The sequence below is a fragment of the Pithys albifrons genome, chromosome 18 (genome assembly GCF_047495875.1).
Source record: "Pithys albifrons albifrons isolate INPA30051 chromosome 18, PitAlb_v1, whole genome shotgun sequence".
In the NCBI taxonomy this organism is placed as follows: domain Eukaryota; kingdom Metazoa; phylum Chordata; class Aves; order Passeriformes; family Thamnophilidae; genus Pithys; species Pithys albifrons.
Window position 1 is genome coordinate 5,817,709 of NC_092475.1, and position 22,568 is coordinate 5,840,276.

Here is a 22,568-nt window from a genome sequence, read left to right on the forward strand (position 1 = left end):
TTCTTTCTCTCAACAAATATTCCAAAAGAAATGAAGGAGATTCGCATTAGAGGTTGGAAGTGTCATACGAGAGGTGCACAGCCAAAATAGAAGTTTGTTAGAGACAGATTACCTCTTCCATATTTTTTCTTATTTTAACTTGGCTGTGCCTGCAAAGAATAAGTCCTGCTTTGTAAAGGAAACTTCTTGGAAAATTATTCCTTTCTCTCTGTCGTCATTATAAAGGACAACCCTTTTTGCCTGTGTACTTGATAATTTATGTATTTGTAAATATAATAAAACCTCAGTGGTTTGGACATTGACTGGTTTGGGGAATTTGAGAAACAAAAAGAGATAAAAACATCAGCTAGGAAAAGGAGTGCCTGCATTACAAATGGACTTTGTTATTTTTTATCTTGGCAAGTATGATTAAAATTTAATTCTTTATGCACCCATGACAGATAAGTTTGTCCCCCTTCTCATTAAAGATGTTTTGCATTAATTCTGACAAAGTCATTAAACCCCCTGCACTGAGACCTCACCCCAGTGCTCCGAAGGCCCTGCTCAGCAAATCTGGGACTATGGAATCAGGTCTCAACTTCTCCCCACTGCAATCAGCGGGATTACTGCTGTGAACTTGGAGTTCAGCTTCATTTTCCCCTTAAGTTTCCTTTTATTTGGTGAAACAGCCAGTTTCACCAGGAAAAGTGAGTGTGCAGAGCCCTGGGGTTCTGCTGGGGGAATACATGTGATGATTTGATTTCTTTGCCTCACTTGCAAAAACTGAGCCTAGTTTTTAAGTCTGGAAAAATGCATTAAACTTCAGCCCCCGGTGCCAGCAGGGGCGTGAGGGCTGGCCTGGCAGGGCTGTGGCAGCTCAGGCTCTTCCCTCGCTGCCCCCACAGCCCTCACACTGCGGGACACACGTGGGGTAAGGAGCTCCAGAGGAGTGAACAGCCTGGTTTGTTGCTAATCACTGGTACAGAAGTGAAGTGTTGTTTTGTCCCACACATGTCTAAATTCAGATTTGTGCTTCACTTCATGCCAAGAGCTGTTTCAATCACAGCTCTGTCCCATGGGCCTCACCTGGGGAATTGGAGGGGAATGGCTGCCATGGGTAAGCCCACCTGAGGTGGACATGCAGAGTCACCTCCTAAAGGTCCCATGTTTTTTCTGTGTGGAATGTTGAGAGGATTTTTAAGGCATTTAGCCCCATTCTTTTTATGACCCTTGCAGCCGAGCCTGAAGGAGGGTGAGAGAGCCATGGCCACAGTGGGCAGAAGAGCCAGGCTGTGAGGGTGTGGGGATGGTCCCCTCATGGTGTAGGGATGATCCTCTCATGGTGTGGGGATGATCCTCTCATGGTGTGGGGATGTGGGATGATCCCCTCATAGCATCCCACAGCGAAGAGCTGGCCTCAGCCCCACAGCTGCCTCCAACACCTCGGGGTGCTGCGATCGCGGGGGGAGAAGTGCCGGTCCCCGGGGCGAGAGTGCGGTCTGTGGGCAGCGGTCTGCGGTGCCGGGGCTGCCCTTCTCCTCCTCCTCCTCCTCCTCCCTCTCCTCCTCCTCCTCCTCCTCCCCCGCGTGTGCGGTGCGCGGCCGCATGTGGGGCGCAGGCGGCTGAGTCTCCACCTCTTCTGGCAGCGGGAACCTGTGGCTGCCAAGCTCCATTAAAGCCATCGGCAGCCGGGGGGACGCGCTGCGCGGGCGAAGGCAGGGTGGGCAGCGGGGTTTTTTAAAATTTTAAAATACATACTTTTTTCCTGCTTTATTTTTTTTTAACTTTTTTTTTTAATCCTTCTCCCTCGGCGGGGCTCGGGCTGCGCAGGACGCCCGCGGGCTGGAGCTGGCCCATGGCTGCCCCGCCGGGCTCCGCGCCCCGCTGAGCTCCGCGGGCACCCCCGGCCGGGACATACGGCGGCCACCATGGGCCGGTGCTGGTGGCTCGCAGGGCTGCTCGTAGGTAGGTGCCATCGGCCGTCCCGGGGCGGGAGGAGGGTGGCGGGTCGGGGTCGTCCCCTCCTGGGGGACTCGCCAGCCGCCTCCCTCACCCAGCCGGGCGCTGTGGAGGGGCAGGGGGTGGCTGGAGGTGCCCAGGGAGATGGGGGGCGAGGGGACGGTGTGAGGAGTGCAGAGGAGCAGCGTGCAAGAAGGGTGCGAGGAGAGCGCAGCGGACCGGGAAGGAGGGAACTGCAAAGAGGGTGCAAAGAAACGGCAAAGGAAGGAGCGAGGAGGGGGCGACCGGACTGCCCGAAGGCCGCGGGGAAGCCGCTGGGAGGGGGTCGGTGGGGCCGGCGTTGGGATGGGGATCCCGGGGTGTCCCTACACGGGCAGGAGGCACCTGAAGCTGGGATGGGGATCACGAGTGTCCCTGCCCGAGCAGGAGGCACCTGGCGTTGGGACGGCGATCCTGGGATGCCCCTGCCTGGGTAGGAGGCAGCTGGAGCTAGGATGGGGATCACGGGTGTTCCCGCCCGGGCAGGAGGCACCTGCGTTAGGACGAGGATCCCGGAGTGTCCCTGCCGGAGCAGGAGGCACCTGACGTCCGGAGCGGGACTCCTCGCTCGCTCCCTGTACGGTTCGGTCCGGGGGTCCCCGCCGTGCGCACCCGCGGAGGAGCCGCGAAGCTTCCCGGGCGAGCCCCGCATCACCCACCGCCGGGGAAGGGACGGGCGGGGAGCGCTCCGGAGCCTCGGGATGCTTTCCCCGAGCTGAAACCCTGCCGGGCACCTCCTGTGCCCCCGCGGCTGGCTCCTGCCCGGGGCGCAGTGCTCGGTGAGCGCTGAGCTGAGTTTCCCTGCAGGAAGGGCTTAGAGCTGCTTCTCACTGGGAGTTGGAAATTATCCCTGGGAGGACCCAACACCTGCCCCGGCAAGAGACAACCTCACAAGTCGTCTCCTGCTCCAGGGACGTGACACTGAGCCCCAGCTGTGCAGACAGACCCTCGGAGCAGCACAGGCTGCATCTTTGTGGCTCCCTTTCAAAAAGGCATCTTTCAACCCCTCAGTTCTTGGAGGAGTTTCAGAAGAAAAGGTTCTGGCTTAAGAGACCATATGAGAGAACAAAGGCAACTGTGCTGTGAAAAAACCCAAAATTATTTCTGTTTACAAGGAGCAGAGCCTGAGGGAGGCTCCTCCATCCCCAGACAGTATTTTCCTAGGAAATGCAAAGGAGAACCTTGGATGAGACTGGCACCCCTGAACAGAAGGGGCAGGTGAAAGGGAGGGTGCCCCAGAGGGTCCTGCTAGTTTCCTTTCTACCACTTAGTTCACTCATTTGAGCTTTTGAGCAGCAGAAAATCACACTGATTTGCCTCTCCAACTCAGGGCTAAGTTTAATGGTCGTTGCAAAAGAGTAATGTGGTGGCAGCTATTGGATGTTACTTGCATTAAGTGTAGAGGAGCAGACAGCAGAAAGAAATCTCTGGTCATGGCACTTTTGTAGGGTTACTTTTCTGTTCTCCTTTTGCGAGGTCTTGTCACATGTTGTTCACAAAGACAAGGTTTAACAGCTTGAGAAACGTGTATTCTCTATGTATTTCATTAGCTCAAGTTGCTCTGCTCAGAAGTCTGTTACACTGCATTATGTAAGATTACTCACTGAAGGCTAATTAGAATACTTCTTAAATCCTCACACAATTTCTTTAGTCCAATCTAACTTAAATCCTGTGCATCTTGCATCTGATATCAGTGAGAGAATTTCCACTGATTCCAGTAAGAGCAGAAACTGAATCTTGAAAAAACTATTTAAGTAGCTAAGTCAGACCCAGAACTCATTAAAATCAAAGTAAGCTTTGCCAGTGACTTCACCGTGAGCAAGACTGGCATTCTGCATTTTGCATAAGGCTAAACATCAGCATGAGCATGATAGCAGTGCATAATTAGTTGAAAAGGCACTTTAGTTTGGTAACTGGGTCTGATTTTGGAGTCTCCTTCAGAAAAGAATCACTCACTCCTGGAAATGTCCCCAGAGACTTGCTGAGTTTTACTTAAGCTTTCATTAAAGTCTTCACATTCCAATAGCACCACGCCGATATTTTTCATGTGTAGCTTCTCCTGCATGGTTTTAAGGTAAAAGATCTATTCTCACTTTCAGTGTTTATTTTTAAGTTTTAAAATTACAGTGTTGAGGTAAGATAAGATCACCAGTTGCACTGAGTTATGAGATTAGCAAGAGAATCCCATGAGTGATAGTACTACACTCAGTACAGAGATGTGTGTATTTACACATCTGTACTTACTATTAAACCAACATCATTGTCTTTGGTCCAAATATTTATTTGAGCAATGTTTACTTAGCTAATTTATTTTACCAAGTTGGCGGGTTTTGTTCTTCATTTCTCAAGCTGGCCAAAAATATCAACAACTAATGTGTTATGCCAGATTGTGTGATACGACTCTATTTGCTCTTTCAATAATTATAGGTTAGCCACGTTTCAAAGTATATGGATATAGATAAAAACAGGGCTGAGGAGCAAAAAAAAAGCACAAGTGAAAAAATATCGTGTGGTTTCTATATTTTCCCCACAAGCACAAATTGTTGAGTAAGGAGATTTTCAAAAGCCAGAAATTGCTGTGAAGAAAACCAAAGCTGCAATCCAATGCTTGGGGAGGCTGCATCTGGCAGAACAAAGTTTGGAAAGAGATCTTGCTTTCAATGGGATCCTGTGTTTCCCCACAACACAGCATATGTCATCTATAGAGACAACACTTTCATGGTTGAGATACAATCACTGCTAAAATCACTCAGAATTAGGAAGCACCTATACAATGCTCTTACCCAGGTGCTTTGGTTTTCTTACTCATTTGCTGAGGAAGATAAAGGTGTGAAAGAAAAGAAACTTCCTGATTTTAAGATGGTGTTTCTCAGCTATAATGAGCCCAAGAAAGTGACAGTGAGAACGTGAGAATTTCAATGTAACCCTTTTTCTGTAGGCTGAGAGTGCTGCCAGAAACTGAAAATGATTCATAGAACAGCTCCTTCTCTTCCCAGTTGAAATTGTGTAAGATCTGAGGGGTTACTAATCTGCAATCCATGGGGTTTTTTTCTTTAAGAAGTCAAAAGGTCTCATGCTCTAAAATGTAGAATTAGGAAAATTCTGTTTCTGTGTCTTAGGAAAGAAACTCAGATGCCTCTTTGAAATGCCAAAGCACCAAAGTGTTAAGTGATGAGAAGGTTGAAGTCAATCATTATTTTTGAGTTTTAGCAGGGTGATGGTGTGATAATCGTGTCTCTCCTATGGATGTTTTCTCATTTTCAGTGAATAGCTTTTAAATCATCATGATTTGAATTCAGCTGAAAGTGAGAATGCAGCAAAGCAGCTTAGCTCCTGTTGGACAGACAGTTGGATCAGTGCAACAACAGCTCTCAACTTACACCTGGTGTGATGGGGCATAAATCACCAGAAGGAGTCTCATCACAGGGAGTTTGAAAAGATTGGCTTGAGTTTAGGTTTGAAAATAATGCTTTACACTTGAATGTATCCGTTTGGTCTGGCACTGAAAAAGTCCCCCATGTTTTCTTCTGGGTTAATGAGAAACATTGACAAAAGTGTGACATCTTGGCCTTGTCTAACTCAAGGACTGGGGTCTTTGGAAGTAGCCTTTCACCCCCCACTCCGGGATCGGTGTACACACCAAGCTCCCCACTGAGACAATTGGACTCACCTTATTCACACTCTTACTAAATCCACAAGTGTTGGATATGGCAGGTTACAGCTTGGGTTTCACCTGTTGTGATAAAAACATGACACGTTATTTTTAAAGCTTTCCAGAGGAAAAAAATAATTTTTCCCAGTTAGACTGCCTGGAAAAGACAGATGAAAATATAAATGACAGCAACGTTTTGGTGCAGAAAAGCTCCCAGGTTTTGTTAGCTTTGAGTAGCAGAGTGCCATTATTAGATTATGCAGCGCCTTGGTTGAATGTCAACTTTGATTTCAGCATCTGTCGGCAGAGTTCAGGGGAACTGGAACACATCAAAACTTGGCTAATGTTGACAGGCAAAACAGTAGACTGAAATTTCAGGCTATCTAGAAACCACACCCAGACCCCAAAACACATGTTAGAAGTAACTTTAATTCTGTGCTTCAGCTGAACAAGTAACCTTTTTCTGTGGTCACTTGTGACTCTGAGTTAAACATGTGTGTGTTTCTGCTGTGGGCTCTGGATCAATTTACCACCTTTCTGCAAAGCATTTTTCCTCCTGAGGATCCCTTCTGCTGTGACTGCTTGGAATGCCCTTCTCATCCTTGGCTTCTCAGGAGCCTCAGACTATTAGATCCCATTAGATCCTACTGTTATTACTCTAAACAGTGTCCTTGGAGCAGCACCAAGAGGCCTGTTGTGTTAGGTGTTAATACGGAGAGAACAAAAGGATTGCTCCTGCTTTAGTGGGTTTATAGCCCAATTTCCTGGATTTAGGTTTTCAACAGTGAGCACCTGACACTGCAGGGACCTACTGGGATTCCCAGCTGTGTCCAGCAGTTCAGTGCCTGCTGCAGTTTCTTGTTTCTCTGCACACCTAAATGCCTTTGTGCATCCATTTCCAGTCCCACAGAAGCCAGGCAGTGCTTGTGATGAGCAGGACAGTGAACAATGTGCTCACACAGCTGTCTCCCATGGGAGCAGGGAGCTGGGGTGGCTCCATGGCAGTGGGAGACTGAAAGGCCACTCAGATTATCCTGCCAACTCCCTGCCAAGAGTGGGTTGTTCCCTGCTGCACTAATGCTTTGCTCAATCCCTCAGAATCCTGCCAAGCAACTGGACTTACAAGATTGTGCCTCCAGAAGTTCACCCTCATGTACAAGTCGCATGTTTTTCCTCCCTTCATTCACTCCCAACAGAATCCCTTTATTCACTGCAAGAAATTCTTTGCCTTGCGTGGTGTTTGTGCTTTGTGAATATTTATAGGCTGTTATCATGTCCATCTAGCTCAGCCAGGCTACATGTACTCTACTCTTTTAATCTTGCTTCGTAACTCAATCCCTCCCACCCCCTCATCATTTTCTGTTGTTCTACTCTCAACTCCAGCCAGTTCCAGTTGCTCATTTTGCTTTGGGTAAATGCTGTATTTATGTTAATATTATGTGGTGGGTGGTCCTCTGTGTGCTCATGGTCCATGTGAGTGATTTAGACATTTGAAATGAGGTTGACATTTTATAGCCAAGCCATGGCTGATTACTTGTTCCACTCTTCAAAGCACTCCAGGAAAAAATATGCTTAGCCATCACTATTGAAAATGGCCATGATAGCCACTAATAAAGTGTCTGTGCAGGGGTGTGAGGGAGTTGCCAAAACTTACATGGGTGCTCTATACATTTGAGATGTCAGTGTGGCATTAATTTTACAACCATGAGCTGTTTTTTTTTAATGAGTTCCCAACTCATCTAAGTTCAGGAAGATAGATGTAATATTTCCCATTTGGTAAGAATGTGAATTCCATAATTCCAACCATTTAACCGAGTCATGACAGTATCCCTGGGGTGCTGTTCAGCCTTAGGCTGAGTTGGCTTGGTCTGGTTTTACAAAAAAACCTCTTTCCCTCATGTATTCTCAGCAGTCTCTCACTGTCCAGGTACTCAGGGATTTGAGATCATCTCACTGTGGTCTTACCCATCTCACTAAGCTGAAATTCAAACTTTTAGCAGTTTTCAAGGAAAAAAGCTCTGGCATCACCCTTCTTTCCTTCATTTTCTTTTGGTTTCTGGTTATATATTTCTCTTTGCCAAACTGATGTGTCCATAACAATCAGAGTTTAACACAACTCATGGTGTGTCAGCATGGCCTGAACCCATTTATTTTTCTCAGTAAGGCAGTATGGAATTGCCCAGCTGTTCCCCAGTCTGACCAATTAGCTGTGGACAAAGCATAGACCCCCTCTTTCCACGTCTGCAGAACATCTTCTGGGAGGTGGGAGGGAGGAACACGAAGTGAAGTGGCTCCTGTATCTGTCAGGACAGCAAGTATGTCGTGAGGAGAGTTCTCTTTAACTGAAGATCGTGGTGTTTTGGTTGACATGAACTGTAGGAGGTCTCTTGGGAAGATGGTACCTTCCAACATAAATCATTCTATGATATTCCCTATTCCATTTCTCCTTCATTCTCCAAATGGACTGTTTTATTTCAGTCTGTGGGTATGGGCATCTGCTAAAGAAGGTGGTGATGCTGTTGGTACAGTCATGGCATCTTTCCTGTTAGACTCCAGTGAAACTGGGATCAACGCCTTGAATTTCATTCACAGTGCCAGGCCTGGTTTTCTTTGGGTAAACAGACAGAGAGGACAATTTTAAGAAGGCATTTTATTTAAATGTAGTTTACACTGAGGAAGATCTTTGAGGTATTTCTCTTTCTTCCCTACCCTACCACAAATCCCATCTGTCTTGTCATCTGTTGCTGGACATGACACTTACAAGAGAAATACATGATTCCATGATTCCAAGAGCAAAATGTTTACTTCTCCAGTGCCTTAAAACCCTCCAGGCAACTCACCACAAGCCTCTCACTATTTTAATTGTGGCCATGAGACAAATCAGACAACAGTCACAGCCTCAGAACAAAGCTGGGCTAAAACCATGGACCGTGATGTTTGAGCCCATTGGCTGTTGTGCTCAGAGTATGTGAAGAAAGAATGTTTGGAAAACTTCTCTGAAATCCAGAGCTACTTGGGAATTTTGAGTCAGCCAAGAATCCTCTCAGGATCTGCAGAATTTCATACATGATTATGCTCTGCTGTGCACAGGAAACCCAAGGTGATGCTCTGCAGTGATAGTTACCATATAACACAGTTACCATTAAAACACAGTTACTGTGCCAGCCCTTAAAGCAGAATGGAGAAACATCCAGTGAATTCAAAGCATTTTATTAATAGCATGATCTGAGCACCAGACTGGTGAGACTACCACAGAGCTATATGTGAATATACCCATTTTACAGACAAATAAGAGAAGGGATGAATAATAGAAATGCTTTTCCAGAAGCCAAACAGTGCTCCAGTGAAAGGGCTGGCAGCCTCCCTCAGCCACTTGACCACGTTCTGGCTTCAGTTCAGGGAGGCATTACTAATCAGGGAAAATGCTCATGCACTGGCTTAATTTCAAGCATATGCTTAAGTTTCACTGAAACCAATTAGACTTAAGCATGTGCTTAAGTCTTGTCCTGAGCTGGGTTCAGTTTGCAGATAGGCAAAATACAAGGTTCTGCTGTGATAAAGCTTCCCACCCCCGGTGGGTTCTATTTAAGTTTTATAACTTTATAAAACTATAATATAAAATGTATCTCTTCCCACAGAGCTGTTCTCTTGGGAATGCCTTATTCTGAGTGAATTAAAAGTGCCACTAACTTGATCTCCACACAAATGCAAGAAAAATTGATTTGCTAAATACAACCATTTTGTTTGCTTTTAAAAGAGTGCTTATTCCTTTGGTGGCTAACCCAAAATCCATTCTGCATGCTCTCAGGAGAGAAAAATGCTAAAGAAACACTGTTTTGCTCTGTTAATAAAGTCTGTGTGGAAAAGTACAATTCACTTATGCAGAATATATTGATATGTTCCTTATCGTCCATTTCTTTCCAGTCTGAACATTCCTCAGAAAATATCAAAGGTTTTATGTCATCTTTAAATGAAGAAATGTGTAATGCTCCATGACTTCAGGCACTGATCTTATCCCTGTGAATGGGTGACTAACTGAAACATTAGAATTATAAATGGGAATAATAAATTCTGGCCATAGGAGGCAATAACATGCAACAGATTAAGCAATCGAGCTCTGGAGAAGAGCTGATCTACAGTAACTAATGTGGTGCAAAATGGAATATAGGCATTTTCTCTTCCATTTATGAAGAAACAGATGTGTGACTCAACTTTGCTTTTTTCCGAAGTCATCCTGCTTGGAGGAACACAGACGAGATTTGTTTCCATCAAGGAATTTTGTAGTTTCTCTCTTGTTTGATGATTTTTCCTTTGGAAAGTGAGCAGTGGGTCTGCATGTGGAGCACACAGCCCTGGTGTAGCACAGTCCCACTGGCAGGCTCTCATTCCCAGGCTTGGCTGTTGCCTGGGAACCTTTCATCTTAATTTTACCAACAACTCACTTTGTGGGGAATTCCCAGTCCTGCCTTTCTATCATTTGCTGCCGTGGGTCTTGTACAGATGAGAGCAGTTGGTCAGTGGTTGCTCCTGGTGCTGTCCCAAGGCTCGATCCGTCTGTGCTGATCCATTCCCGGCTCTGCCATCCCTGCCTGCCTGAGTGCTTGTGCAGCCCCTTGCTCAGAGACTTTGGGCCACTCCTTGGGATGGAGGACGCACCGGAAAGCTGGAAAAAACCCCTGTTTTGTCTAGTTTCTGTGCTGAGGAGCTCTCTGGAAACACTTGTGGTTAATCGATACAGACAGGATGAGAATGAGGGGAAGAGATCACAGCCGGGGATTTTTTTTGGTTTTCCTATGAATGAGTATTTTTGTCTTGAAGATGAATTGTGAATAATTCCTTCCTCCTGCTCAAGAACTCGACAGAGCAGTTAATTTGTGTTTCTCCTAAGATAGAGGAGCTGCTCTGATGTGCTTCACCAGGGCTTGAGTAATAGAGTGACATATGAGTGACAGCCACTTCATGCTGCTCTTGGAATAGAGATGTGTCCTAACTACAGATTTTAGGTCTGGAACTGAACTTTTCCAGCTTGAAAGGATGTTTGGATCTGGTGGGGCTGGGCTGGAGTATTCGAGAGAAAAAAGCAGCCACAAGATTTGGACACAAGCCAAAAGCTTTTGGTTTGAAGATACATCCAGCTTGGAGTCTTGTGCACAATTAAGTAAGACAAAATCCCTAGGAATTCCCATCATGTCAACTATTTACATTCTGGAGGCTTTTTTTTCCTCTCTCTTTTTTTTCTCCCCCCATGGAGTTTGATCCAGATTATAAAAATTCCCTTTTCTATTGAATGTGTCAAAATGCATTGCCAAAGTGTCTGTGCTCCCAAACAATGCAGACTTTCAGTGTTCCTGCCAAAAGTAGCACTAAGGGTTCAGTCAGATATTGAAGCTTCTGCTGCAATAAACACACACAGAGCAGTTAGAGAGTTGAGAATGGGGTTATATTTTGTGTATTCTATAGCTATATAATATGCAGTTATAGACTACTCTGACACCTCTGGAGTCTTTCTGCAGTTATGGCCAAGAGCAAATCTGACCCTTATGTCCATTACCTCTAATAAAAACACAGTTATTTTTTGGTTTATTGCAACCTCTAGGTTAATAATTTCATGTTTGTTTGAAGCCCTTATTCTGATGGCTCTCCAAAAGCTTTGCCAGTAGTTGGGGAAGTCAGACCAAACTTGGCATATCCTGCCCATGAGCTCAAGAGAGCCCTGGGAGGAGGGAGCGCACAGGATCATGGAGCAAAGGCATCATGGCAGAGCTGGGATGAGGAGGAAGATCCCCAGCTCCTAATGACACCCATGGGGCAGCCTCACACAGCTGCAGCTGCCAAATCAGAGGTTTAACTAATAGCAGTGGGTTTTGTAATCCAATATTTTCCCATTTTCATATGAGGACTCACAGGAACTGCGTTATAGGAAGCACAGGGGCAAGCAATTGTGAAGGCCTCGCCTGTGCCTGCTCACCATATCCAGCCCTTCATGATGATGAGAACTATCCAATTGTGAGTCTGCTCCTAAAAGAGCTCTGAACACCAATAATGTGTCTGGCCAGGTAGTTCATGCACTCCAGTGCAAGGCTGATTTCCCTGGCCTTTGATACTGCTCTGCTGCTTGGCTGGGGGCTTCACTTTCCATGTGTTTGTTCCTTTTGTTCAGTTGCAGGGTTTGTGCCCTTAAACCTACACAAATACATTGCAAGCCCTCTGATACTGTGACATGTAAAATCTGTGCATATGGTGCCGTAGGGAAGGGGCTGAATTTGTCCATCATACATAAGTCTTAAGTTATGTTTTACTAGATTAGTAATAAAATACTGCTGGAGTGGAAACCCCTCTGCTTTGTCACATGTTCAGAAGCCTCTGAGTTGTACAGCAGAACTTTTATTACCAAGTTCCCATTTGACTTGGTGTAGGGCTTGTATTTGTGACAAACGTGGCTGTGGGAGATCCGTCACAGGGATTTAACCCTGTGTGTAGGTTATGTTGATGCCAGTGATGAGAGACTCCTGTCTCAGAATAAATGGGCTGTGGGGATCTGGAGAACCTCTCTGGAAGATCCCAGCTGTGAGTCTCACCCTGAGTGTTTATGTTTGTGTTCCATCCTGACCTGCTGAGTCCAGGAATTCTGCTGACATTGCTCAGCAGCTTATAACTTGCCCATGGTTTGCAGCAGATCCACATCTGCCCAGTTCATCCACAAACACCTTTTAGGAAGGTGATTGCACTCCTCAAGCCCTGCGCAATCTCACCTCACCCTTCTGTCACATGCAGATAGATGGTTTGGGGTTTCTCTTCCCAGTGAAGGGTCTGGTTTAGGCAAATCTCCCTGTCAGGGTCATGGGATGATTCAGGTTATATCAAGGTATGTATGTGGCACACAGGGACTGAGACCAGCAGCGGTGACTCTGCCTAGAGCTCCGTGACCAAGGCACAGGGTGTGCAAACATTCCACATCCTCCCTCTGTGGGAAGGCAAAGTATGGATGTTGGATTTTTTGTTCCAGCTGGTAGGCAGGCTGGAAATCAACCTGTATCCTAACATTGGCATGGAGTGAATAAAGGCTGGCTTGAAAATGCCCAGCACACTCCTGGGTGAATTGCAAAGTACAGCAGGAGCAAACAAACCCTGGCTGGGCTCACAACTGCCCCAGCTGGGCAGAGCATCACCAGGACCAGGGACCAGGCCCTGCCACATGGGGCAGTTGTACAGCAGCAGAGAATCCATGGGTTTTCAGAAGATCTTCCCTGACAGCTCATTCATGGTGTTATGAAGAGGCAAATCCCAAATTCCTTAGTGAAGCGAGCCCATGGTGAGTGCCAGAGAGGTTGGTTTAAGCAGAGTGAATAATATATAGGAATATATGTACATATGTATGTGTGCATGCAAAGGTCTTCAGGATTTAGCCGAGTGTTCACACATTCCCTAAGCCAATAACATCCGTTGTTATGGGAAATGAGGTAAGTGACAGAATTACTGTCCTTATGGCAGGCGACAGGCGAGGCCAATGTTCCCATGCTGTAATTCCCCGCTCCAGTCGCTGCCTCAACAATAGCCTGGGAGAGAGAGAGAGAACATGAGCAAAGGGCACTTGGTTTTACTTGAAGATTTAATCTGAAAAATAGTTGGATTCAGATGAAACTCAAGTTGGAAAACTTGAGTGAAACAAAAAGCTCTGTGTCCTGAGCTGAGAGCTGAGAGCTCACTGCTGAGCAAACCCGGGGGGGTCAGCTCCCCTGAGGTGCAGGGCGATGGGCGGTGGGTGCTGACACCTCAGCTCTGCAGTGCTGACCCTGCTCCCATTCTCCCTTTCTCCATTTCCCTTTCTCTTTACCTTTCCCTTTCCCTTTTCCCCCTTCTCTTTTCCTTTTCCTTTCGTTTTCTCCATTTCCCTTTCTCCTTTTCCCTTTCCCCATTTCCCTTTCCCTTTCCACATTTCCCTCTCCCCATTCCCCTCTCCCTGCTCCCATTTCCCTCTCCCTCTCCCCATTCCCCTCTCCCTGTCCCCATTTCCCATCTCCCTCTCGCCATGTCCCTCTCCCTGTCCCGCTGTCCCATGTCCCTGTCCCCATTCCCCTCTCCCTGTCCCCATTTCCCTGTCCCCATTCTCCTCTCCCTGTCCCCCTGTCCCCCTGTCCCCCTGTCCCCCTGTCCCCGTGCCTGTCCCGCAGCCTGCGCGTTCGCGGAGCCGCCGCTGCGCTGGGAGCCGCTGTGCCGGCAGCAGCTGCGCCACCTGCAGGACGGCGCCAGGATCGCAGCGCGGCTTCCGCCCCGCCTGGAGGGGCATTGGGTGTCCACCGGGTGAGCCCCCCAGACCCCACAGTGCGCCCCCATACCCCGAGAACCCATCCCTAGACCTTCATAGTGAACCCCCGGACCCCGGAAGCCCACCCCCAGACCCCCATAGTGCAACCTCAGACCTCACAGTGTACCCCCGGACCTCATAGTGCACCACAAAACCCCGATAATGCACCCCCAGACACCATAATGCACACCCAGACCCCAAATAATGCACACCCAGACCCCAAACAATGCACCCTCAGACTCCCATAATGCACCCCCAGACCCCGGGAACGCACCTCCAGACCCCCACAATGCACCCCCAGACCCTGGGAATGTGCCCATCCAGCACCCCCATATTTTTGTAGCAGATGCCCCTTAAAACCACCCAAGGGTGGCCATGGGGTGCGGGAGGCTCTTGCCCACTGTTCCACTGCCTCCCTGTGCTGTTCCCTTCCCTCCCACACCTGGGTGCCCCCAGGGAGGGATTTCACCCCATGCACGCCCAGCCAAGTGCTCAGCACGGCCTTTCCCGCAGGTGTGAGGTGCGCCCGGGACCCGAGTTCCTCACCCGCTCCTACCTGTTCTACGCCAACCGCCTGTTCAAGGCGTACCAGTTCTACTACTGGGATTCCTCGTGCCGCGACCCGTCCTACACGCTGCTCATCAAGGGCAGGCTCCGGCTGCGCCAGCCCTCCTGGATCACCCGCGGCGCCACCGAGGCCGACTACCACCTGCACAAGGTGGGCATCGTGTTCCACAGCCAGAGGGCCATGCGGGAGGTGGCCTCCTGGATCAACCAGACGTCCGGGGAGGGCTGCCGGGGGTTCCTGCCCGCGGGGCGCGCCTGGGCGCCCGGAGCGCTCTACGAACTGCTGAGCGCCAAGACGGAGCGCGACTGCACGGCCGCCCTGGGCTTTGCCATGCACGAGCTGAGCCTGGTACGGGTGGAGAAGCACTACCAGCCCCTGTTGCAGCCTGGGCAGAGCGGGAGCCAGCTGGTGGAGGAGCTGTACCTGGGGGACATCCACACGGACTGGCTGGAGAGGCTGCACTACCGCCCCACCGGTTACCAGCGACCCATGCAGAGCGCCGTGGTAAGGATGGCCCCTAGTCGTGTCACGGGATTTGCCAGCAGGGATTCCCTTGCTGTTAAAGCACCACCTGCTGCTCTTGGCCCCTCTGTCCTAAGGACATGAGGGTCAGGCATTGCAGGGCTGCAGGTGCAGGTTCCTGGGTGCTCCACAGCATGTGGGGCTCACCCTCTCCCTTTCCGAGAGAGAGGGACTGGGGTGGGTGAAAGCTCAGCAAAACCAACATGGGAAACGAGCCTGCATTGGCATGGCCTGGAGTTCACAGCTTTGCTTTGGTTCCACGTTTTCCCAGGAAAGGCAGTTTCCTATTTTCACACACTGAAGCCAGTGAAGCCTTCAGGCTGCACGTCCTTAGAGCTGCCTGCTCTGTCCTTCAGATCCCTGCCCTCTCCTTCCCTCCTCGGGGTGTGCTCAGGGGGAGAGGAGCGAGGCAGCACCATCTGCCAGGAACTCATCAGTCCTCAGTGTAACTCCATTAGCAGAGCAAGTTGCCCCCAATGCAATTATGTTATTACACAGAAATCAAACTTCCATTTTGACATACATAAAACTGAGCAGGAGACTGAGGTGCCTGTCATTCTATTTTATTTTATATTTTATAGCAGGTCAGTTTATTCCCAGGGAAGCACATTTCCCCCTGAATGATCTGATCAATTCAGAAATGACTGAGCAGTGAAATGGGATGCAAAAAACCTCTGTGGACTTTTCCAGATAGAATGGAAATAACTGGAAAAAAATTCTTTTGGGGCAACTGCCCCAACTGAACTCTGAAAACCAGAGAACAACACCCCTCTCCCTCTCAAAAGTAACATTCTAAAATTGGTTAAACTTGTGTTATCCTGGGCCAAAACCATATATATGAGCAAAACCAGATGGTAAACATAAACACTTTTAGAAGTTAATTTAAAACCGAACCTAAAGATACTGAAAGTCCCTCTCTGAATGCAGCCCTGTAATTAATCAGCCAACAGCTCTCCAATGGCCCCGCACATGATGTCACCACTTGGCGATAATTAGAAGCTGCCATATATTAGAAATAACTTCACACAACTGGTTTAAGCAAGATTTTTGGCTCCATGTCTATAGTGATAATTTTATTGGGCACAGGATTTTCACTTTTTTTCCCTTTTTACTTTCTCTGAACTGATATCCATTTGCCTGTGCTGGTGAGTTACACAGCTATGTTAGGAATTATTTTTTAACCCTCTTTAGGAAAATACCACTCTTTTTCCCTTAAATTTATATCTGTTTTAAAGAAACCCATTCTCCCCAAATTACCTTTCATTATCAAAGAATTTCCTGCCTGAGGAGAGCATATATATTTGCCAACTTCTGGGATTATTTAGCCATAATGTACTGTGTACTGTCAGCACTCATTAAGGTGACAGTAGCAGTAAAGCAAGCTGAAAATGACTAAATTACAGTAGACTCCAATCAACTTGCATGTAAATTACCCACCCTACAGTTAAGTACTGAGTTATTTAACCTTCTTGCCTATGACAGTTCAGTAAAGATTAGCTCGTGTTCTAGAAAATTATATAATGTTCAAACCCTGCTTATTTAAAAATAAATCAGTTGTGATATATGAAGTATAAGAAAAAATTCCAAGCTACACAAACCCCTGCTGGCACTGGCTCAGGGCAGGGCTGGTTTGACTCAGAGCTCTGCAGGCAGCACCGGCGGGGAGGGAAGGTCAGGGCCTCCCTTTGCAGTGGGTCCTTTTCTTCTCCCATTCTGGCTGTTGGGAAACCCCCCTGTCCCCCTCCATCCCCATCTGCCTCATCCTGATCCTCACATGCAGCCACGGATGTGGGAGCAGGGCAGGAAGGGAGTGAAAGGTAAGCAGAAGGCACGGGATTTTTGGCTATCCTGGAGAGGCTCCAGCACTGAGGTGCAGCACAGCCACAGGAGCCTCCCCAGGGGAAGGTCTCACAGTCCTTTCCACTGCAAAAACACTGTGTCATTGTTCTGTCTCGGTGCAGAAGCGCCGTGATGGAGCTGAAACCTCCCAGCATCCCCTTCCTCACCCAGCTTTGCCGTGGAAAACTGATGGGGGAGCAAGGTGGATATCCCAAGGGAGCATCCCTTGCCCTACCAGCGGCTCTGCCTGCCCTGCCCTCCTCCCTCGGCCTGTCCTCAGCCTGGGGCAGCCGCAGGACACCGAGCTCTGCCCTTCAGCTACCAGAATAGCAAGAGCCAGGGCAGCGCTTTATCTCAGTTAATCTGCCCGGGTGCCTCGTGCCAGCTCCCCGCAGTGCAGCGCCCTGCGCGGGCCGGAGAGCTTGGCAACATTCTGAAAGGGGTGGTGGGTCTTGTGCTTATCAGTTTATAGAAATGCGGGTTTTTTTTGTCTCCCGCAGCACCACGTGCACCCTTGCCCAGCCTGCGGAATTATATACCGGGCTGATGAGCACCACCCACCCATCCTGCCCGCCAGAGCTCAGCTGCCCATGCAGCTCAGCGGCAGCTGGGTGAGCACCCACTGCGAGGTCCGGCCCGCCGTGCTCTTCCTCACCAGGTACTTCATATTCCACGGCAACAACCACACCTGGGAAGGGTATTACTATCACTACTCCGACCCGCTCTGCAAACAGCCCACCTTCACCATCTACGCCTCCGGGCACTACTCCCAGGGCATCCCCTCCTCCAGGGTGCGCGGCGGCACCGAGCTGGCCTTTAAAGTCACCCAGGCGCGGGTGACGCCCATGGACCCGGTGACGGTGATGATGCTCAACTCCTCAGAACCCGGGAGCTGCGGGCTGGAGAGCTCCTGGAGCGCTGGGGTGGAGCAGGATGTAACAGCCACGAATGGGTGTTTGGCTTTGGGCATCAAGCTGCCCCACACCGAGTACGAACTGTTCAAAATGGAGCAGGACACGCGGGACCGGAGCCTCCTGTACATCGGGGAGAGACCCACGGACGGGTCCAGTCCCGACAGTCCCGACAAGCGCCCCACGTCCTACCAGGCCCCTCTGGTTCAGTGTGCTGCAGCCTCAGAGGAATTCTCTAACTACGTTAGTCTAAAATACTTGGGAAGAAAGGATGCTAATGGGAAGGAAGCACTAAAACCTTTGCCTGTGGCCTTTTTATTGTTTATAGCACTTCTGTTTGTAAGATGGGACTAGTTATCCATTCAGGTACAGCAGAGAATTCAGATAAACCTTGGTGCTAGCGTGATTTTTATATCCTTCAAATGAGCACATCTGGAATCAGTTTTTCTCAGATTTGGAAACAGTTTTTAAAAACACCCCATAGTGAATGAAGCCAAGGAGATATGCCTGACTCCATACTGTTTGTCCTGTGGCTTTATTGCCTAATCTTCCCTCTTTGCGTGCAAATTTAATGTAGTGACACTGATGTGCTGCACATTGCAAGGGATCATTCAGCAACATGAGGGGGGGAAAAGTGACATCAATTCAAATTGCTGCTTTGAGCTTTTGACATTGCTGAGATTTAATCAAGAGCTTGATTCCGATGTAATTCAAACATCCGAAGTGTCGGCTGCTGAGTTTCTTTGAGGTTAAGTTCCCTCCCATCACACTCCTTTTTGCTGTTCATGCAAATTTAATCTGCACAGTCAGTCAGCAATAAAGTCAGCAAGTGTTCTTGAGAAGGGCACGGTTCACATGCCTTTTGCAGTGTACAGATATTTTGCTGCACTTTTCCCGTGTGTGTCACATGCACAGAGATGCAACGTGGAGTCTTCCACTCAGAGCTGCACAGAGCAGCCCTCAGGAGCTCCCCTTCGGCTGCTGTGCCTGGCCCTGCTCAGAGAAGATCATGGGAAATGGTTCATGGGAAAAGGGACATGCTCCTGTGCACGGCAGCTCCAGCCCCCAGCACTCCCTGGCTGCAGCATTGCTCCTTGTGCCTTGTTCTGGCTTTCCAGAGCAGCCCTGACCACAGGCACTGCCAGGCAGTCGTGACTCTGGCTCTCCAGGCACCCTTTGAAGGAAGAGATACCTCACAAGTCTTCTCAGGCCAGGTATTTTCACTGTCTCCTTCTCAGTCAGTGTTCTGGCACAGCAATTGTTAATCCAGCTCTCCTCTCAAAGTGTCCCTTCCAGCCTCTTTCCTGTACAGATGTTTTATAAATCTGCCTCTGGTGAACAATGGGCTGGGGAGATGCTCACATCAGACAGCACAGTCAGGTCAAACTGATTCCTACTGACAAGAAGGATAAACTAAAAACTCATATTCCCTGTCTGCTGCAGCCAAGAAGCACAAAACTTCCTCAGACGAGCCCTCCCTCAGCAGCTCAATCCTCTCCAAGTAAGCATATGTATCTCACCCACAAAGGGTATTTTGTTAAAGCAGCTATGCAATAGCCACCTTCTTAATGCTGTATTTACAAACTTACAGCTTGTACTTAGATAAATTACGGGGTTTATAACAAAAAAATACTTTGAGGGCTCTGTACATTAATAATTCAAATGAGATGCTTATTAAATACATACAATTGTGACATAAATGTTGTCAGCATGTTCACGTGTTCCAGGCACGATCAAATATTAATCATGCACAGAAACACACTTTTAAGATGACACACAGAAGGGCCAGGCTTGGCTGCCTCACCTTGTCAACCACACCTGTGGCACTTTTCCTTCAGCAGTTTCCCATTATGGTGCTCCAGGAAAGGCTTGCCATGACTCAAAGCAGCAAAGGCACCTGTTCCTGCAGGACACATTCCATGACAGGAATAGGGAATAGCTTTGTGCTCCCTTTGGAGGGTTGGTGGAGGAGGAGGAAGGCAATTCCTGGCCAACTTACCCCCAAGAATGAGATTTGTATGCAGATGCTTTTTTTTTCATGGTACAGAAACGCATTAAGTGCTCAGGTGCCTCATGGTGTAAAAGCTCCTCCAAGTCCACAGATCCCTTCCAGGTGGGGATGGGATTAACAAGATGTCAAACATGACAAGGCAACATCACACACTTATGCAACAAAAGCCTTGAGAAAGCTCTGCCCTGCCCTGAGCAGCTCAGGCACCTCTGGCTCCACAGCTCTGACTGCACCTCCCACAAAAACCTCACCGGGAGCCTCTTTGTTTTGTTCCCCTCCCTAAAGGATACTTCTGAAAGGAAAAAAAAGCCATGAAAAAGCTGTTTGCATAAATATCATAACTTTTATTGTTCTGTTCACAGTTTTTGAAGACACATTCCTAAATTACACAGTTATTCTCTCTGAAGAATTTGTGCCTTTTCCCAATTTGAATTTGTCTGGCTTCCACTGCCAGTAGGTGAGTCTTGTGTTGCTCTTTTTATGCTCAGAGAGCTGCAGTGTTCAGTGTTTTCCCCCTGTGAAGGTATCTGTGCACTGTAATCGAGACAGTCTCAACTTTGGTAGAAAAACTCAGCCAACTGAGTTTTCTCTCTCACCCCCTCTAAGGCATTTTCACACTCCACCAGCAATTTCTGCCTTTTTTTTTTGCATCCATTCCAATTACTCAGCTTCTCTTTTAAAATGTAAATATCCAAACTGCATCCAAAATTCCCAGCTCTCACAGCTGAGACATACAGAAGGATAATCACTTACAGCTAACAGTAATTAAAAACAAGAACACATTAGTATTCATTAGTCTTTTACCCTGGGACTACACTGGGAATGTACATGGAGCTGTTCCTCTGGTCCTGGCAGGGGTATTTTTGTCATGTTACCATTTTATCAGTAGTGGGTTTGCATGTTTTCATCAGTGATCTGGAACCACTGAATGAACCACAGGACCCTCCTCTGATGATCCCCATTTCTCTGTGGTTCCCTCTGACTGTCAGGACACACAGAGCTCTGCAGGGGGCCAGACAGACTCTAACCCCAAAGAGAATGACAAGCAAAGACAGAATGAAAGGACTTGTCTCATGCTCCTTCAGGAACATCCATGTCCTTTCCCAGCCCTTCCCGGGGTGCCACACTGGCTGTCCTGTCTCAGTAGCAGCTCAGAGTGCCCCAGGATCCTCCCTTACAGATCCTGATCCAGGGGGGGTTCAAGGCCTACTGGATTTGAAACTGTCCATTTTTAATACTGAGCATTGCTAAGGACTGACATCCCCTTCCCAGTTCTTTGACATCATCCCCAGGTTTTACCCCCTGCATCTATTAACAGTCCTTATCCACTGCAAAGGTTTCCTCTGATCTCAGCTCTTCATCACCCTGAGCACTCCAACCCACACGTTCTGCTTTTCCTTTGGCTGCTGCTTTCCTTATTCCCTTTCTGCACTCCCTAACTCCCATTTTGAATGGATTGCTGTGTGCTTCCCTTTTTCTCATTTGTTTTATATTACTTTCCATCTAATTTTCCCTTCATTTCATCACTGAAGCAGGATGGGCAGTTAGCCAAAGTCGTCCCCCTTCTCAATTGCAAAATTATTGGGTTTTTGGCCATTTAATACCTTTCACTTAGAAAACTGCCAATTCTAATTCAGTTTTCCATCTAATTTCTTCCCCACTACCAGATCTGATATGAAATTTGCTCAGCTATGCCCTTTTGAAGCACCAATTACATTTATTAGCAGCTCACATGGCTCTGTGCTGAGCCCCACCATAATCAGGATTCCAGCCTGGGTTCTGTGACTCATTTATCTTTATCTCACATACACAAGACAAAACCAAATAACTTCATCTTTCATGTCTAACACTGCATTAGAAAAACAGGTCTAGGACACAGACCTAATCAGGATTAATCCTGATTACTGGCATCCTTTCAACTCCCAAACAAAGAAGTACCTTTTTATTGTTCCTGTGAAGAAAACCCAAGCTAACATGTGCTGGCAGGTTTGTACCAGCTGCAAGCTGATGGTAACAGGCACATGTGTCTTAGAAAACTCTCTCCCATTCACTTTTTTAGAATGCTTTCCAGAAGTTTAATCATTTTTTAACCACTCCAAAAAGCAAAGAAAAATAATTTTCAAACAGTCTCAATACATTTTCTCTCTTCCCACACTGAGCCTGAACCTTCAGTACCTTCTTTAATATCATGATCTCAAACAAGCTGCCTTTCCAATTTTCTGCTTCTTTAGCAGGTGCAAAAGTTTACAGCATGAGCCAAGTTTGCCAGACAGACACAGTCCTGGGTCTGACAATCTCTTCACAGCTCAGTTAACAGTAACTTGGTTTTCCAATTAACCACCTTCATGCCCTCGTGCTTAAAACACCTTAGGATGCATTTTTGCATTATTTCCCAAACAGTTCTTAAACTGAAACAAAACACACAATAAAGTTTTAAAAGAGCATCGAGCTACTGTTTCATTTGACAAACAATCCAGATGGACTATAAAAGTCTATCACATACTATAAATAAATATACAGCTCTGGAACAGCAGGAAGAAGCTGGAGACAGAAACGAGACTCACTGCTCCAGACTCTACAGAGTGAAAAGGAAGAACAAGTTTGCTTCCAGAAGGTGAGTGGCTATCCAGGATGGGAAGAGGCATCCAGGAGCAGTCAGACATCCCTGTCTCGGCCAGGCAGCCCAGGTGCAGCCAGAGCACTCCAGGGATCAGAAGTCTGGGACAGGCAGGCAGGGAAGAGCAACAACACTGGCATGGTGATGGGAAGAAAGGCCCAGATGG

The 22,568-nt window shown here is 47.8% G+C and overlaps 1 protein-coding gene across 2 annotated transcripts; it reads left to right on the forward strand.

Annotated features, from left to right (window-relative positions):
- The first annotated feature begins 1,599 nt into the window (after nucleotides 1–1,599).
- Nucleotides 1,600–22,227, forward strand: APCDD1L (APC down-regulated 1 like). 2 transcript variants are annotated; one of them, XM_071572938.1, is made up of 5 exons: nucleotides 1,603–1,699; nucleotides 1,810–1,944; nucleotides 13,801–13,930; nucleotides 14,448–15,006; nucleotides 17,364–22,227. In XM_071572938.1, exons 2-5 carry the CDS (start codon nucleotides 1,908–1,910, stop codon nucleotides 18,126–18,128), a joined length of 1,491 nt encoding a protein of 496 aa, XP_071429039.1. In that variant the 5' UTR covers nucleotides 1,603–1,699; nucleotides 1,810–1,907; the 3' UTR covers nucleotides 18,129–22,227. The 2 variants fall into 2 exon arrangements, with proteins under 2 accessions (XP_071429038.1, XP_071429039.1); XM_071572937.1 differs by having other exon boundaries at nucleotides 1,600–1,944.
- Nucleotides 22,228–22,568: the final 341 nt, after the last annotated feature.

Bases quoted from the DNA above. Each gene is read 5' to 3' on its own strand.
- APCDD1L (XM_071572937.1), top strand. From the start codon at position 1,908: ATGGGCCGGTGCTGGTGGCTCGCAGGGCTGCTCGTAG. The intron at 1,945-13,800 runs GTAGGTGCCATC...CCTGTCCCGCAG, and splicing joins GCTCGCAGGGCTGCTCGTAG to CCTGCGCGTTCGCGGAGCCG. The intron at 15,007-17,363 runs GTAAGGATGGCC...TGTCTCCCGCAG, and splicing joins GACCCATGCAGAGCGCCGTG to CACCACGTGCACCCTTGCCC.